Below are 17,022 nucleotides of genomic sequence, written 5' to 3' on the forward strand. Positions count from 1 at the left end.
CGGTAAAACGAGCCTCTCGTTAAGATGCTTCAGTAATTTTATTATAATTTTAATTTACAGTGGAACCCCCATCCACTGATTCTGTAACCGCGGTTTAAGTTAACCGTGGTTTCAGGGACGGATTATGGGTTGTGTGGGCCCCTGGGCAAAACGTTCGCGAGCCTCCCCCCCCCCACCGGCACCACCACCACAACCACCACAATTCAAGGGCCCTTGGCAGCCAAACGCCCTCCCTATAGGGTCAGGGGCCCTTGTAGGCAGAGGATCAAAGAATGTAGGCCCTCTAAAATAGACAAACGAAAATACATTGTTCATAAGCGTTGCAAATTGTTTTGGGCCCTGCACCCCAAGGGCCCCTGGGCAGCGGCCCCGGCGGCCCGGTCCATAATCCGTCCCTGCGTGGTTTACTGCGGCCCGAAAATATTACTAGGAGGGTGGATACAGACAGTAGGCTAAGATATGTTTTAAGAAATAAAATCATATATTAATGTAAAAATGTGTAGAAGATATTTTCCATTGCTCCATCATCTTGTTGAGGGTTAAGCAAAAACGTCAGAATCCCATTCATCTGAGAGAAGAGCAGGTTCACGTCAGATTCCGGTCCAGGCATGCGCTGCCTGTCCCGTGACACATTAGGGCGCACCGGCTGTTCCTATTTTTGGTACAGTTTCCTTCCTAAAATCTTGGCAAAGCTCATTTCTTTCCAGCACCGCATTACCACAGTACAAATGGCGGAAGTAACAAGAAATACAGAAACGCTACTCGGCCACCCAATTGTTACGCTATATATAGTAAATATATTATTACAGTCAGCCAGGTGTAGATGGACAGTAGCACAGTAAGTAAATTTAACCTGTGATTCAGGCAGTATTAGCTGCCCTATGCTGATTCTTCGCAGGAGCTATATTACTCTTCTGTTTGAATGCATAAGCCTACAGATACTGAGTAATTTGGTTTTTACATGGAGTTTTACAAGGGAAGTTTTGGTATCAGAATTTCAGCTTCCTTTTTGGATTAAATCCATACTTTCCATTTTAAACATCCGCATTCGTTTTTAAGATGTTGATACAATGGGTTTGGCATGTATATGTAAAGATACCATTGTGTGGGGTTTCGTAAAAGTCACATTTCCCCAGCAAGTAGCCTAGCAGGTCTGACACAGCACAAAGACCTGTGCAACAACTTAATTTTATTGATCAGAATGGACCCTGGACCGGATCATCACTCCGACACCCATCAACTGCCCTGAGGGACATCGTGGAGGTTTCCCACCTCCATCATAATCATTGATCAAAAAGTGAAACATATACTTCAAAAATAAAAGGTCAGGGAAGCAGCTGGCGAGGATCACATCTCACCCACCACACTCACTGTGCAGCACTGTACCGATCCACTGGCCTCCATTTTTGCGGTTTCTAAATACGAGTCCATGAGTAACTCAATCTAACCACCCACTGTACCAGTTTCATACCCTTATTGACTCATTTGCATCATACCCAAGCTGTCTGCACATTTCTGACGTCTTGGTCTACATGCTTGCCTCATCATTGCACATCTCCCGAAATACATTTTTTTTGCGGTATTGCAATTTGTATTTTTGCACTTAAATTTTCAATTGTACGTTTAAGTCGTGACACCGCCTGCACCAAAAGAAATTCCTTGTACTTCTCTGTTCTTGGCAAATAATAAATTCCGATCATGCGAGAGAGTAATACAAATCATAAAGAACGATGCCAAAAGATAACGGATGTAGTATGTTGGTTCAGTAGCATCGTTTATTTCTCAATCAGCAAAATAAAAACAAAGAACTACAATACCATTAATGTCATCTCCATGCCAGTTATGTGAATTGACAACGAATAAAAAGTTTCCCTCCTGTAACATCATACGCTACAATAAAACAATAAAAAAATCTGTAGTTTTACAAACATGATTTTACGTTTCCGTACACAAAAAATATACCTCTCTGGCACTTAAGTGTCCTCAATATGAACTTTTCTATTATTTACAGTAAAATCAGTACTTTGAAACGGTAAAACACTCGTTTTTGCTGCATGCCCCGAACAAACCGAAGAACAGGTGCACTGTGGGTATTCAGACAGCGGCTGCTCATTGCATTGCTTTGATCGTTAAAAATCTCACACTAGTATTTTAATGCATAAGACAGGTACAACCATCATTTCCCTCCAAACCCTGTTAATTGAAATCCGCCACTATAAAAAAAAAAATAAATAAAGCTTTGAATGATTATCATTTTACAGTATATTTAAAAGACATTTAATGAAAATGCAGACCCAGAGCTCGAGGGGAAAAATAAATCAGGCAGCAGTCGTATCCACTTTGTACAGTTTCGGATTCTTGCTTTAAATCCACTTTCGCATTCATCTGAACTGTTCGCAAAGGTTCTCCTTTTAGCGGCACACTCTGGAGGACAGAAGGCACTCATGACACAGAGATGTGGCCAGTGCCCCCTCACCGCCCCTTAATCCTGTATAAACCTGGGGGGGGGGATCCCATACATGCCCTAACATGTGGGCCTCAATCTGGACAACTGCTGTCCTGCTCCAGTCCCAAAAATCTCTATGTCCCCATGATTCAGGGTGGAGGTGAGAGTGGAGTACAGAGGTACTAAAAATGGCAAGGTTATCATAACAGACTCCCCCCCCCTCCCAAAAGGGACAGAAGCCAGAAGGGGGAGGATTAAAGAGTAAATCTCCAACAGCTCTCTGCTTCATTGTTCCAGTCATCCATTGACGTTCCAGACCCTGCGTTCCGGCATGCCACCTGAAACTCAGGGACTGCGCCCTCCATCCCCCACCCCCCACCCAACGCTCCCCAGCAAGGCCCCGCCCCCTGTCTCCACCCTTGACGTCACCCCCCCTACAGCAGCATCACATGTCACTCAAGTCATAGCAGTCTATAACTCAACCTCGCTCCCCTTCTTGCTGGCACCTGCAGGAAAGAGACAGGAAGGAGGAAAGGGGATGGTCACTGACTATTCAGAACAGCATTTAAGAACAATCACACAAGACAAGAATTAGCACAGCCTGTGACTGGCCTGCCAGTGGTCATGTGGACAGGGTAGGCGCACCAACCTTCAGACCGTCCCAAAGTCTTCGTGGGTCGTGGGTCGAGCTGTAGGAACAACATCCATGTTAAAGCAACAAGACTTTGCTTGATTTATGAGAACAGTGTCTGGGTGTTTATGTCATCTAATGAAGCCACTCCTATAGTGGCAGCCAATCAGAATGAGGCATGAGAGAACATGCAGAATTTGAACGTGTGTGTGTGTGTGTGTGTGTGTGTGTGTACATACCTCACTGCAATTCATATTCATGTTTCCCCTCAAAAGAAAAAAAAACGGAGTATTGCTCACCAGCGCCCTCTTGGGTTAAGTTCTGTAACAGCAATGCCACGGAATGCCTGGAGCATACTGCTCCGGGGGCAAGCTGGGTGTGTGAGAATGAGGCATGGCAATGTGGTAACTGGCTGGAATGTGGTTTGAGGGGTGTTGTACCAGTGTGTTCACTGGGTTCACCCCGTCGTGGGGCTGGGAGGTGTGCGTAAATCCAAAACGACACTCTCACAGCTGCATTAGTGGTCTGATGCCCATGGTATTTTGCACAGAGAGAGTAGCCCTTCACTAACAGCCCAAGTCATTACCATTTTAAGCTTTCTCTAGACTTCATGTTAAAGTTTAACATTAAAGGGCTGTTTACAATTACCATGCAGCAAGGTGTACCCTGCGCACCCTTCTGCGTCCTCACTCTGTTCGTTCACTCCTCCAATCTGCCCTTTCCGCTAACCAGCTGTTCCCTGACTATGAAGGGCTGTCACCTGCTGGGCAGCTGCCCCTTGTGGCCAAAAAAGGTTAATGCATTGGTTAATAAGCTCTGCTGATTTCATGCTGCAGACAGTTTTTGGACCACAAATCAATTAGGGATTGAGAGGTGCTAATTTTAAACTTGCTGCACTGAGGCAATGAAACTTCTGTTTCTATATTAATACATTTGTAACACATTCAAGCTGATTAATGCAGGACCCACAGAAGCCAAATGCCTGGAGCTAAATTGCACCGAACATGTTTTTGTTTCATTTATTTAAGCCCAGTAGTTTAGATTATTATGGCCAGTCTTGCTTACACCAATGTGGCCTAGTTGGCCTCCCTGGAATGACATGGTAGCCAAATCGGGTTACTGTGAAGGTTATTGCCTGACCAGAACCTGCAAACATGCCTTAGTGATGCCTTAGCGACGGCTTAGCGACACAACAGCCAGGCAGGCAGGCAGGCAGGCCAGAGCTCCACTTCAGGCCAAGGTGCCAGGCGGCACCCCTACCTGTGGGGACCCATGGGGAGGGGTCAGGGAGGGGGGAGGAGCTCGGTTCGGGTTTCCAGAGGTTCAGGAATGCTGAGCGTCTATACCTGCCGGCGTGAGCACGAGGGCTTGCAGGATATCCGACAGGGACACAATGCCCACGATTCTGGCCTTTTCGTCCACCACCACCAGCCGATGGACCTGGGGGGGGGGTTTACAAACCACACCTATAAGCGGGACTGAAGCCTTCATTCCAGCTGTGTTGTTTGAGCACCAGATGTTCTGGGTGAGTTCCAGCACGACTGTGGCAACACTCACCTCGGCTTTCACGATGCGGTCCACGATGGTCTCCAGCGTCTCCAACCTGTTGCACTTCATGACACCCTCGAAGTACTGCGAGCGGTGTTGCAGGGCCTGTGTCACGCTGATGTCCAGGTTGTTGTAGGTCTTCTCGGCCGCAAGGTTCTGCATAGATGCAGGCGCGTCAGCGGGTGGCCCGGGAAAAGGTCAGCGCTCACATTTGATCATAATTATGGCGTTACATAATAAAAGTACGCAAGTGTGACAGTAAGGATACTCACTATGACATCAAACTTCGAATAAATGTCAACAACCTTGCCTGAAAGCAAAAACAAGTTGGAGAATTAAGGGAGTACTTTCATGGGGGTTCTGGCAGGTCACTGAAAGGGTTAACTGAAGCAGCACCAGTACCGGACTCGTCCACCACAGGCAGGGCAGACACCCTCCTCTCCACAAAGATGCTGAGTGCCTTGATGATTGGCGTGTCAGGGTGGATGAACGCGATGTTCTCATAGGTGCCGATGCCCAGCTCCTGTAGCGTCTGCTTCATGAAGGCTGGTTTCGGCATCTCGCAAACCTGGAGGCGCGGGGTGGGGTTGATGGTCTGGACTTTAACAGGCTACACCAGCTACAGTATTTTACTTGCATGTTTATTTATAAAAACTGGGGCACACAATGTTGTCAGTGCCCCCTGCTGGTCCACTGGAGAACTGCATCTTGCATAGGGGCATAGCGTTACAGCAGGGTGTATTGGGGGCAGGTTACACTAACCCTCTCTGGAGCACCGTGCTGGGGGACCATTAATCACTGTGTGAAAGTATTTTGCTTTCGATCGATCACAGCAGTGAGCGCCGGAATTCGCCAGCATCACATTAATCACTGATTTCTGAAGCAGCTACTGTGACAATAAACATCAATCAAACCCTGCTGTTACACTTTTTACAGATATAAAGGGCATCTGGATCACCAAAAAGAACTGAATATGAAGAACTGGGAAGTAGAATGCAATAACCATAACAATCCACTAGAGGGAGAATATCTGTTCCTTTACAGAATATACTCTATGTGGCCTATTAGTAACAGAGACAACAGACAATGTGTAGCTTCATAATGGCGCTAAAAAGCAAAAGACATAGCAGAGTGTTTCAGGAAGGTCACCCAGAAGCACTCGCAAGCAGGGGGTGGGAGTGAGATGGTGTACTCACAAAGAGTTGAAGGAACTTCAGGATCCGCTTGTGTGTGAGGATGTACAGCGCGTTCCCACTCACAGGATCAATGACGGGCAGCCGGTGGATCTTATTTTTGATTAGCGAGTACACGGCGTCAAAGATGCTGCGGAACCCAAAGAGAATGGGGAAATGTTTCCATGGGGACGATAAGACGGGACCCCAGGAATGCCAGGTGGAAACTGTCACTGCTGAAGAGTCAATTTATTCTCAGCTATATGACCATTCTGACAATCAGGCCCGCTATGTCCAACATGTCCTCAACCTGGGTATTGTGTAAATCCTTAACCTTTTAGATGTTGGTGCTATTTTCCTAACTACAGTGTTTTTGACTGACACAGCAAGCTTAGAAGAGCAGCAGAAATGTCTCTCAGCTTCAGGAAAGGGAGAGACCTTGGTATCCCGGGCAACAAACTGTCTATACTGACACCATCTATGATTAGAATTGGAAAGAGGACTCAACAAATGTTATTGTTGAAATAGCCACTAGGGGGCAGATTCCCCTCAAGGTTTTTTGAATCACTGATAGAGCCCAATGCATTTCCTTCAAACAGAGAAGCCCTGAATTATTTAGCGCTCAAAAGCTATTTAACAAACAGCAGAATAGAGCAGTATTTTCCTCAGGGAAAAGCAGCGAAAACAGCAGCCGATCCAGGGGGAAAAATGATACTTAGTACACATGTGATACAAATGCAATGTTCACTCTAATGTACCAAATGAGCATTAGGGAATGAAAAGCTCATAAATCTCAGCTAGGATTGTAACATGGGAAGAGGAGCCCTCACCTTGCATCTGGGGAGATGTTCACCAGAGGCTTGAAGGTCTCCTGAAGATAGAGCTCTGCAAGAAAGTAGAAAGCAAGTTCATCGTGCAATCTCGGCTCAGCCCAGCCGGGAGAGAAGCTCACGGACACCGACATACCTCTCCACGTCTCGATTTTGTGCTCCTCCAGTTCATAGATCTGTACCTGGAAGACAGGCATCCGTGAGCTTTTCTATGCCATTCATTTAACAACAAACCTCATCCACTATGGTCTCTACTTCCATTTTTAATTGAATGCCTTGTTTGGCTCATATAAGCATCTCCCTCTTGCAGTTTAACCAGAACATTCTATCCATCCTCAGAGTCCATGCTTCTCAGGAAGCACCCCACAAGGCCAATCAGAATGGGAGAAGCCAGCATCTCCACGTAGGTGTACCTGAGAGCTCAGTGTGCTCCTCATATAGCAAATACAGGCTGTAAACAGGCTATATAAACCAAAACCTGTTCAGCGTACACAGGCTGGGGTGACTCAGCACTGGATTCTAGAGTTAATCATTTCTACCGGGGCTCCAGGTGCGTTCTGGGAACACAGCAATGGCTGCCGACAAGTTACAATAACGACACGCTCAGGCCAGAGGCCCCGTGACATCGCCCTTAATCACCTAATGCCTTCATGAATAACACACTTTCTAAACTTCCTCGTTCCCTGAAGTCACAGAGAAACAGGAAACAGACACCTACCATGGGTGACTTGTAGTATCTGTGCAATATGTTGATGAAGTCTGTGATTGTTAGCATCCCTGGTGGGGAGAATGAAACAAAGCCTGGTTATTATGAGGAAATGCATCGCCGTTGTGGAGCCAACAGCAGGACAGATGAGACAAGGGGCACCTTTATGTCACCATATGAGGAGGATTTTATTAACAATCTTGCTATTTTTTTACACCGTGGTATTTTACAGGAGTAATTCAAGTTAACCCCTCATGGGATGGGAACAATCAATCTTCCATTTAAATTTCACAGCCCTAACCGTCATGCCCTCTAGTGTCTATAAACAGATATTCTCACCAGAATGGACCTCCTTTGGTCCATCTATAAAAGCCGCCCTGCAGAAGCTCACCAAAGAATCTCTGTAATTAAACTTTGTCCCTGAACTTTAGAGGACGTGAAATGCCAAGAATTAAACATTAACAAGCAGCTGGCCCTAAACCCGAAGCCCAGCCTTCCGTCCATTTGCAGACACTGTATTGTTTTCAGGCCTGCTCCGTCTTGGGGGGGAGGGGGTCTTCCTTCTGAGTTTCAGCATCTCCCCAAAGCCCGGGGGAATGCTGGCACTGGTCTGCTGAAGGTACTCAAGGGGATACTGGTTGCTGCAGGCTGGCAGGGCTGCAGCAAAGATGGCCCCAAAGCGCAGCTGATGAACAAGCCTCATTGGCTAGTCAGCCAGAGCCCCCCCCCAGTGGTGCCCCCTACAGGGAGACACACCCTCGCTTCATTTAAAACTGGCGAAACGTGACGGGCCACTAATTTCCAGTGTGGTGGGTCTGCTTGTACCCCTCCATCAAAGGAATGAGCCCCCCTGCATTGCATCCACATTTCACACGTGAGGAAAAGCCAAGAATCTGACCCGCTAGCATCTCGCCATCGCCAGGAGAGAACGGGAGTGTGAGAATCAGGCCACTGGGGGCTGGTGAGGCCCGATTTAATCTGCTCCCTGAGAGGGGAGGAGAGGAAGAGGGAAAGAAGGAAGCAAGATGGAAAAAAGGAGGGAACGCCCCTCAGCCACGAAGACGGCCTGTCGCGCAGGGGCACATGTACGTAGCTGGTTATATTTTAATGTGCCCGTCTCCGCAAACCTGCCTCTCAGGGGGCGGTATTTATATCCGTCTCCATGACGCCGGCCCACATGGAGCGTGCTGACGCAGGTGGCTGGGGACCCTGATGGCTTGGGTGGTGGGGGGGGCGGAAGGTCTGGCAGTTTGCATCACGATATGGTGATTATTCTAGGGGGGAGGAGATGGGACGGTTCTCTGAAAAAACATTAGGCAGGAGTTTGAGGTCCTGGCAGGGAAATCAAGATGTTACTCAGACAGGCGGGGTCCTGGCAGGGAAACGGAGTGTTACTGAGACAGGGAACGGTGCTCTACCGACAAAGTTCCGTAAAAACAATGTCCGAATTTGCCAGATAGATGTTTAAGTGACCATGTAGCAGTTGAGGGAGCTTGGAGGTTACACTTTATTTAATGGGCGAACACTTATTCAAAGCGCTGTACATCTGGGAGAAAGCAGGGCAGCTGCGGACGGCGAAATCACTCCAGCGACACTCTTCTGGCTGCAGACACAGGAGCCAAACCCCTGAGCCGCACACTGGCCCCGGACGAAGATCACAGGTGCCTCTTGGACGCGTTTTCATCTCCCCTGGCATTATGATACCAGGGCTCCTCCTGACACAGGATGATTGTGGGTGCTGCCCCCTCTACCCAGACCCATTTCTGAAATAATCCCATGCTAAACAGCAAATCCTTAAAGGCCCCATCCGCAGAAGAACCTATGTTAGGACTGTAAGGGGCCACACAAGGAAATCCTAAAGTGCGAGAGACTTTGGCACACTGTGCGTTGAACTCACACCTGATAAATCACTGCAGAGGCCCCTCCCACTAGTTGCAGAATACAGGTGCCCCATATATAAGATGCAATCATTGCTCTTCAGCATGACTGTTTAATAGGGCTGCAGACAGAGTTAAACCACGCCCAATCATTAAAGCGACAGCTTTAATCATAAATGAACAAGAGAGTTTAGGATAAAAATTGACCCAGTGAACACAAACAGATGCGCAGGCCCTATCTTTGGGAACCCATTTTATGTAATAATGTTAAGAAGCCCATATAAGCTCAGGTAAATACCAGTTATCAGAAGCCTATCAGAGCAAGATAAGAGGACTCAGAGAAACACACCTTCATCCAGCACTGGCTGGACTGCAAAGAAAATTCCTGGACAGTTTAGATGGGATGATGAATTGCTGCTTGTCTGAGATGGATGACGGATTGATGACTGATGAGATCCTATCCAGCCTTCCAGCCTTCATCACAATGTCTAGACTCAACAAAAGCCCCGCCCCTCACGTCACGCTGAGCTTCCCTGGCGGAAATCGTGGCCAGCCGCCGGTCCGCTCACTCGCCGGGGCCAAGCATGCGAGGGTCATCACCACCCTCCTCTGAAAGTATCTATTTTCGGATCGCCTGCCGCCACCTCGACATGGTAACAGACAGCATCCTCCCAGAGATGTGGCCACCTGCTCAGTGCGTCTCAGGTGCACAGTCCAATTGTCACTGTGTCCAAGGGACCCAGCCTGGGCTACATACTCCCTCAGGTTAGTGAAAATCTGACCTAAAATTAAACGCTAAACAAATGCAGAATGGAGATCTGTATAAAGGGCCACAGATTTTTAAATACAAATGAGGTAACGCTAAATATAATTAACACTCCTAAAAATGACGGAAGAGCCCCTCGTACCGGAAAGGCTGACGACGCTGCGCTAAATTATTCCCCTAGGAATCAGTAGTCTCCATACGCGTCTGTATAGATGCTGAAAGAACAAGCACCTAGCTACTAGTTTGCACAGATTTTTTTTACATCAGTGATTAAAATTAGAAGTGACATTTTAAAATCACGAACTGTATTTTTATCGTATTTCCTCAGTGAAAATTCTGTCACATCACAAAATAAAAAAGGTTGAAGTTCCTCAGTCAGTGTAAACAAAATCTAGACATGTATTCATTCATAGGAGTCAAATTGGGCATTTTACACATTTTCTTGATCCAGTAACAACCGCCGGATTATCATATCATATCATCGTACGAATAGCGCTATTCGCAAATGGGCGATCAGCGCTGCTTCGAGACTCCAGTCGGTCGCTTTTTATTCTCCTCTATAAATATATTTAGTTTCGACCTACATATGTATATTTTGAAAACCAGGGCGTTCAACGTTTCAACAAACGTGAAGTTCTGGCGATATCTCCATTCCATTCAGCGGGTGGCACCGATGACTCCAGAGCGTTATCAACCAACTTCTTCTATGCACAGGTCACCGGGAGGCAGCGCGTGTTTGATAACGTCCAAACATCTGCAAAAAGGGGCCATCAAGCAGACATCCGGATGAGCAAGCCGCTTGATACTCACCTACGAAACTCTGCTTCTTTGTCTCCCACAGCGGAGCGGCACGGACGCCATTGGCCACCAGGGCGAAGAAGGCCTTCTTAACCTGTGTAAGAAGAGGAGGCGCTGAAGGTTCGCGTACGTGCGGCCAAACCTTAGAGCTCGCCTCACACATCCGTCTGTCCCATAACCCAACAGAAACGCCCGGTTTCGTTTTGTCTGCAGAAAACCTAGTAGTGTGTTCATGACAGCACAGCCTGATCAGGACCACCAAGTGGAAAGCAAGGGGAACCCTGACCACAACCAGGCCACCAGAGCTTCCAAACATCTGTCCGATTACATTGAGGAAACCCTTTTACCATACTGTAAGACGAGCTTCCACATGACCGTCCGCCATGAACCTGAAATAGGGGGAGTTCGACCGGGTACCAGATCAAGAGAGTCATCGACTCTAACCAGTCAGGTACGCTTCGGTCATCTTACCTAATTCAAAGAGCAGCCTAAGGAGGTTTAGTGAGGCGTTTTGCGATCTCGTGCTTACTGATGGGCAGGACAATCAGTTTCCAGGGCAAACGGCACCCAAAATTCCCTAGCAACAGAGAACACATATTCCAAGTGCTGAATCACAGGAGCCCTGGGCCGCTGCTACAATGACATACACGGTGTTGCATGGTCACATGAAAGTCCCCGGACCAATGCATCTCTCCAAAGGTTTCACAAGTATATGAAGGTCCATCCACAGACTAGACACAACTGGCAGAACATAATAGAGTGCTGCCTCTCTCAGCAGTGCCTCTGTCTCCCAGCCTATCACAGCCTGTCTCCCAGCCTATCACTGACTCGCTTGGGACGTGTCCATGCTGCTGTGGAGAATGCATGCTACGCGTTGCTGTGTGCCAGTAAGGAAACGATTAGGAATTTTGGCTGCAGCTACCCACAGGCATTGCAGCATGCATCAACATTGGCTGAGATGCTTCCTCCTGCGTGACAACACCCCCCCCCCCCCCCCATTCTGTACCAGAAAACACCAGCTTTGTTTCCTTTAATCAGGCCTCATCCAACTGACCTCTCTCAGAGATGAGCATTTTGGATTAAAAGCACGCGGCTCGGCTGACATCACCCTTCTCCTACACATCTCTCAGATGAAAGTAGGCCTCCCTTTGGTCTCACGAGGGGAAGGTTCAGCTCGTACATTTCAGATACATGGATCCCTTAGACGGTCGGGAAACAAAAAAACAATGAAGCTCGAGAGGCAGAACATTCAAGACCAAAAAAAATGCTGAGAATCTTCAGGCCAAAAAATAACAACACTGCCAAAAGGCCGCACACACACACACACACACACACACACACACACACACACACACACACACACACGATTGTATTAAAACAGTTTCATGGTTTCAGAAAAGACAAAGTTGGGGGGAGAAAAATAAATTGTTTTATAGGTCTATAAATTTATACTATGGCCTTTATCCCATTAAAATATGAATCTCAAAACCCCTTAAAAAGTTAAATATTAACCAGGCAGGCTTGAGAGGGTCATTTTGCGCAAAGTACACACTGAAAATATTATTTCGATTCCAGGCAAGTTTGCCGTTGGCGTCATGGTAGTGAAAAGAAGCTACATGTACATTCTGAAATGTATTCCTTAGACAACCGTTGGTGTTTGATGAAAATGATCTTGCCCTAAACCCCAAACCTTGAGGGGGTCCACGGTGCCGACACCCTGGGAGAAAACGCACCCCTTCATATTAATGTCTCAAGCGGTTTGATCACTGATGCCAGTCAGGTCACATGGTACCCTTCAGTCAGATAAGACCTTCCAGACAGAGTGAGAATCGCAGGCAGTCTGGTCACGGGGGGCTTTCGGCCTGAATGACCATACAAGCATACGAGGCGGCTGGTCACGCCCAGTACTCACCTGCAGTGTGGTGTCGAACACCACCAGCTTGGAGCTGGTCGGTACGATGTCGTAGCACTTGTGGGACTTCATGAAGCGCATGTAAATATCGCTATCTGATTCTTCCACAGCTATGAGAGAAAAGATGGGGCAAGTGTTAGAAAACTTGTACTCTTTACAGAGCTGGGTGGGGGGGGGGGGGGGGGGGGTAACGGTGCCTGGGATTTAATTCACACGTTATTTAAAGACCGATGACCACTGGCTGTGCTAATGGCGCTTTTCCACTGCAGCCAAGAACTGAGTTGTGCCCGAGTCGTACTGTGAACTGACGGTTTTCCATTGTAATTTATCTGAGCCGTACACGACCTGTACCTGTGCTGTCTTTACCGGGCCGACCCTGCAGTGGAAAACCGAAGCAAGTGGGAACTGCCCTGTAACCAGGCTCTCTTTGCAGTATGGCTCGGGTGCAGGTCAGTTCCTGTATACCAGTGGAAAAGCACCATAAGAGACTAAGCTGTAACACTGATGACTGGGTACAGAAGGCACAACAGGACCTTCAGTCTTACTCAGAAATGCAGTGTAATTACTTTTTGAGCGTTAAATGAGGAATTGGTTTCCTAAGAGGCCCTTCAACGGATGAGGCCCTGTAGGCTTTTGTATAATTCAGTTTAATTTGTACAACATGGCCACCCCAAGGCAGGGAGGCTGCGCCAGTCCAGGAAATCATGATGTAGGCCTGTGGTTTGGCAAGGCCGTCAAAATGAGACGACGTGGGGAGAACATGCAAACTCCACATACACGTGACCCAGGCGGAGACTCCAACCCAGAAGTGTGAGGCAGCAGTGCTAACTACTGCACCACCATGCCGCCCCCCTAATTAAAATACCTAATTAAAAACTGACTGATTCATTGTCCTGCTACATACTAGCCACACCAGACAAAACAAGAGAACATTCCTGCAGCTTCTTGGGGGGGTGGGTGGCATTTACACGGTGACCGTATTGCCGGTCACTGACAAGCGGAAGAAGCGAGGGGGGGTTTCTGGTCATACAGAAACGGTCACATTCGTGGTCAGGAGCGAGAGAGGCAATGGCTCTGGTTTGTGACTCGGAAGGTGCTATGGGAGGCCTGGGGGAACCAGGGTACTGTGACGACCGGAAGCGCGACCTGTACCATTTACAAGGTTCCTGGTGGTGGTGACTAACATTATGAGTTCCTGGTATTCAGTTCCAGACTTTAGTAGTATTAAAATAGAGGTAATGGCAGATCAGGATGAGCTACCCCCCGGCTCCTGGGATGCAGACCAGACCTGCGGGGCCAGCCCCCTGGACAGAGGCAAAATTTGCATACAGGCACAAAAATGAAGCACCCAAGACAGTGTGAACCAATCGGGACAAACCCTGCCCTCACCTTGCTTTCGCCACCAATCTCTGCCAGCCTCCCATTGGTTACCATGGCGATTCATAGAGTACGCTCCCATAAATGGGTAAGGCAACAGAGAGGGGGTTAGCCTGTGAGGAGGGGTGAGTTCTCCGTTTCACAACACCCCTGCCATAGCTAAAAATCTCACACAGCCTGCCCCCCAGGTCTCAGGACTGGGAGAAAAAAAAAAAAAAAAACCTGCTAAAATACCTCCCGCCCCCCGGGTGCCAATCTGGTGAACTCCCAGCAGGAAAACAACTGCCCCATATAAACATCATTAAAAATAAGCCTCAGAGAATTTTCCCTGTGGAAAATATGCGGCGTTGTTCAGAGTTGGCACCAGAGAACCCGGTGCCCAAAGATTCTGAGTCATTAGCACCGGGCCGAAGGGGCCAAACAGGCAAACCAGGGCAGAACTCCAGCCAGGGGCCCGTGTGAAATTCTCAGCTGCATCAGAGACTCGCAAGCTTCGAGGAACAAGATTCATCTCGGCCCTACGAGTGTCTAAATTCCCTGACTGTCTGCCTGCCGGTAATCACTTCTGCCATTGGGAGGCCTTCGTAAAGCTGCAGCAGTCTCTTGATTGGTGGGGGAGTCAAGAGATTTTAAATAATCCAGCCAATAGCATGGTGAGCTTTAATAAAACACTGAACAGAGTTAGCTGCAGACACCAGGAGGGCACAAATGTAACCCCACTGAATCTGGCAAGCATGACTTTTAGTTCCTTAATTAGATTACTTAATTAGCTTGCAGCTCAAATCAGGCGATGAAAGGCTCACAACAGAGGATAGCGAAATGGAAGACACGGGTCCAATCAAAATGTAGCATCTCACAGCGACATCTGCAGGCTGACAGCCTGGGCCCTAGGTTAGCTAGCGCTTTAGCAGGTTGCTAATAGCCATCATTAAAGGACTTTAAAAAAAAAAAAAAAAAAAAAAAGATGATAAACTGCTGCTTTTCTAAGAGCCTCACCAATTCCGAAATGGTCTGGACCAGATTTGCTGTCTCCTAGGGCCGACTCAACAAATTCACTTCGGACCCCACAATAGATGTTTCAAAAACTAATTTAATTCTTAGGAAGTAATGTTAGAAGATCGTAGCTAGCTAGCTGGTTAAAATAACTAGCTACATCAGCATGTCCTAAATAAGGAACACATTTAATATTTAGTGTAGTGACTACAGGGGGCCCCCAACATGTGGTTTGAGTGGTAAACAGCACTGCAGGATATGGTATATGGTGTGGTGTACATTGCCATTTCACACTAATGCATTTAAACCAGAAGCTCAGTTTCGAGTGACTATGGCCCCAGGTTTGACTGGACTTCAGCAGGACTTCAAAATTCTGTCCATTTCCCCTACAAATGGGGATCTTATGCATGTTATCATTTTCTTCCCCACATTCCCTTGGCTTTCATCTCATCCACCTTCTGGGCTCTGGGCAAGCACACGGGGTGTCACTGTCTGCCCTCCATTGCCCTTTGGGGAGGGGGGGGCAGCTAAGATCCCACCAAGGATCAAAAGGACCCCGCAGTGGCCACTGAAAACCGCTCCGAACATCTGCTGTCTGGTGGGGACACAGGCATCAGACGTGACCCGGTTTTCTCATGACGTTCAGCTATGGAGAAGCAGCCAGCTGAAAACGTGGCCATCAGCGAAACTTCGGCAAATGGAGGCATGAGTCGGCCTTCTGGACTGAAAATCACAGATGGGTACTATCGCTTCAAAGCTGTCATTTTAAGACTCTTGAAACATCACAAACAATGCGTGTGCACAGCCTGTTTAATCAGCTGCAATTCCGTCTTACATTACATGTTGTTTTTTAGCAGAAACATTTATCCAGTGACATACACTACTGAGAAAGCAGCATCAGTCACTCCCTGGAGAAAGTCAGGGTTGAGGGCCTTGCTCAAATGCCCATCCATGACATCACTCTGCCAACCCTGGGACCCAAAATGACGACTGTCTGATCACAGTGACCCTAACTCACTGAGCCACCCACCCCCCCCCATGAGAATGGTGTGGCACAGTGGCTCGGTGGGTCACCCTAACCCTCCAGGGTTTGGGGTTCAAATCCTGGCTCCCCTTGGTGTGTGTGTGTAGACTTTGCATTTTGTTCCCATATTACGTGGATTTCCACCTGCAGTCCAAACACTTGCCCTAACCTTTGTGCACTGTGCTACCTGCAATAGGCTACCCCCCTCCCCCAACACACACCGCTACCCTAATTAGAATAAACGGATAGGAAGGCGGGTGCAATGCTGAGAATAAACATCATTATTATAATCACTGGAAAACATGTAAGTAGCAACTTCTACACTGACTGCCTGGATATTTGTTGCACAAATAAACATTACCACAGTATAAACATTCATGCTGAAATAGATTATTTAAAAAAAAAAAAAAAAAAAAAAAAAAGAGTCTCACACAACATAAATAAGTCTGGAAGTCATTAAGCCTGGAATCCACCACTGATGGGTAACAGCTTAGTGCCCCTGTTTCTCCTGACGTAAATAACGAGTATATACGGGAGGCAGACGCCGGTAAGGGATGCCAGCCGGCCCCTCCCACCCCGCCGCGAGCGCCGCTGTATGGAGCATGCGTGCAAACACCCTGGACGCATGTCTAGGTATTAAAAATAAACAGAATTGGTACTTCACTGAAATCGTGGCGATGTGAAATTAAAAACAAAGCGCTCTTTAATTAGTGCGCAGCACTTTCTGACCAGTCCACCACAAGACGACGATGAGTACATACAACTACAGTTTACCGTTTCATTTATGTTTGAATGTTTAACTTTGACTAAAGAAGCTTTCTGATATTTTTTTTTATCATATTTGCAGCTCTTGAGGACAACGTGGAGCCAGGTTGGTGGAGTCATGGTTTGTTCGCATCCATTCGCATGTTGCGCGCGACAACACCACGGAGACGGTTTTCA

General features: G+C 47.6%; 1 protein-coding gene across 9 annotated transcripts in view; it reads right to left on the reverse strand.

Moving 5' to 3' along the window:
* Positions 1 to 1,750: 1,750 nt before the first annotated feature.
* The window catches only part of prkag2a (protein kinase, AMP-activated, gamma 2 non-catalytic subunit a), a 65,545-nt gene continuing 50,273 nt past the window's right edge, over positions 1,751 to 17,022 (reverse strand). For 5 of the 9 annotated variants that reach the window (XM_049010156.1, XM_049010165.1, XM_049010196.1 and 2 more), the window contains 11 exons: positions 12,687 to 12,796; positions 10,787 to 10,868; positions 7,346 to 7,404; positions 6,628 to 6,809; positions 5,822 to 5,948; positions 5,028 to 5,193; positions 4,898 to 4,935; positions 4,635 to 4,781; positions 4,424 to 4,517; positions 3,096 to 3,135; positions 1,751 to 2,952 (listed from right to left, as the gene is read on the reverse strand). In XM_049010156.1, the coding sequence (XP_048866113.1) occupies positions 3,098 to 3,135; positions 4,424 to 4,517; positions 4,635 to 4,781; positions 4,898 to 4,935; positions 5,028 to 5,193; positions 5,822 to 5,948; positions 6,628 to 6,809; positions 7,346 to 7,404; positions 10,787 to 10,868; positions 12,687 to 12,796 (1,043 nt within the window). In that variant the 3' untranslated portion in view covers positions 1,751 to 2,952; positions 3,096 to 3,097. Of the gene's footprint in view, positions 2,953 to 3,095; positions 3,136 to 4,337; positions 4,518 to 4,634; positions 4,782 to 4,897; positions 4,936 to 5,027; positions 5,194 to 5,821; positions 5,949 to 6,627; positions 6,810 to 7,345; positions 7,405 to 10,786; positions 10,869 to 12,686; positions 12,797 to 17,022 lie in introns of all 9 variants that reach the window. The other 4 variants (XM_049010182.1, XM_049010215.1, XR_007397272.1 and 1 more) reach the window with 3 other exon arrangements.

The sequence above is a fragment of the Brienomyrus brachyistius genome, chromosome 1 (genome assembly GCF_023856365.1).
Source record: "Brienomyrus brachyistius isolate T26 chromosome 1, BBRACH_0.4, whole genome shotgun sequence".
In the NCBI taxonomy this organism is placed as follows: Eukaryota; Metazoa; Chordata; class Actinopteri; order Osteoglossiformes; family Mormyridae; genus Brienomyrus; species Brienomyrus brachyistius.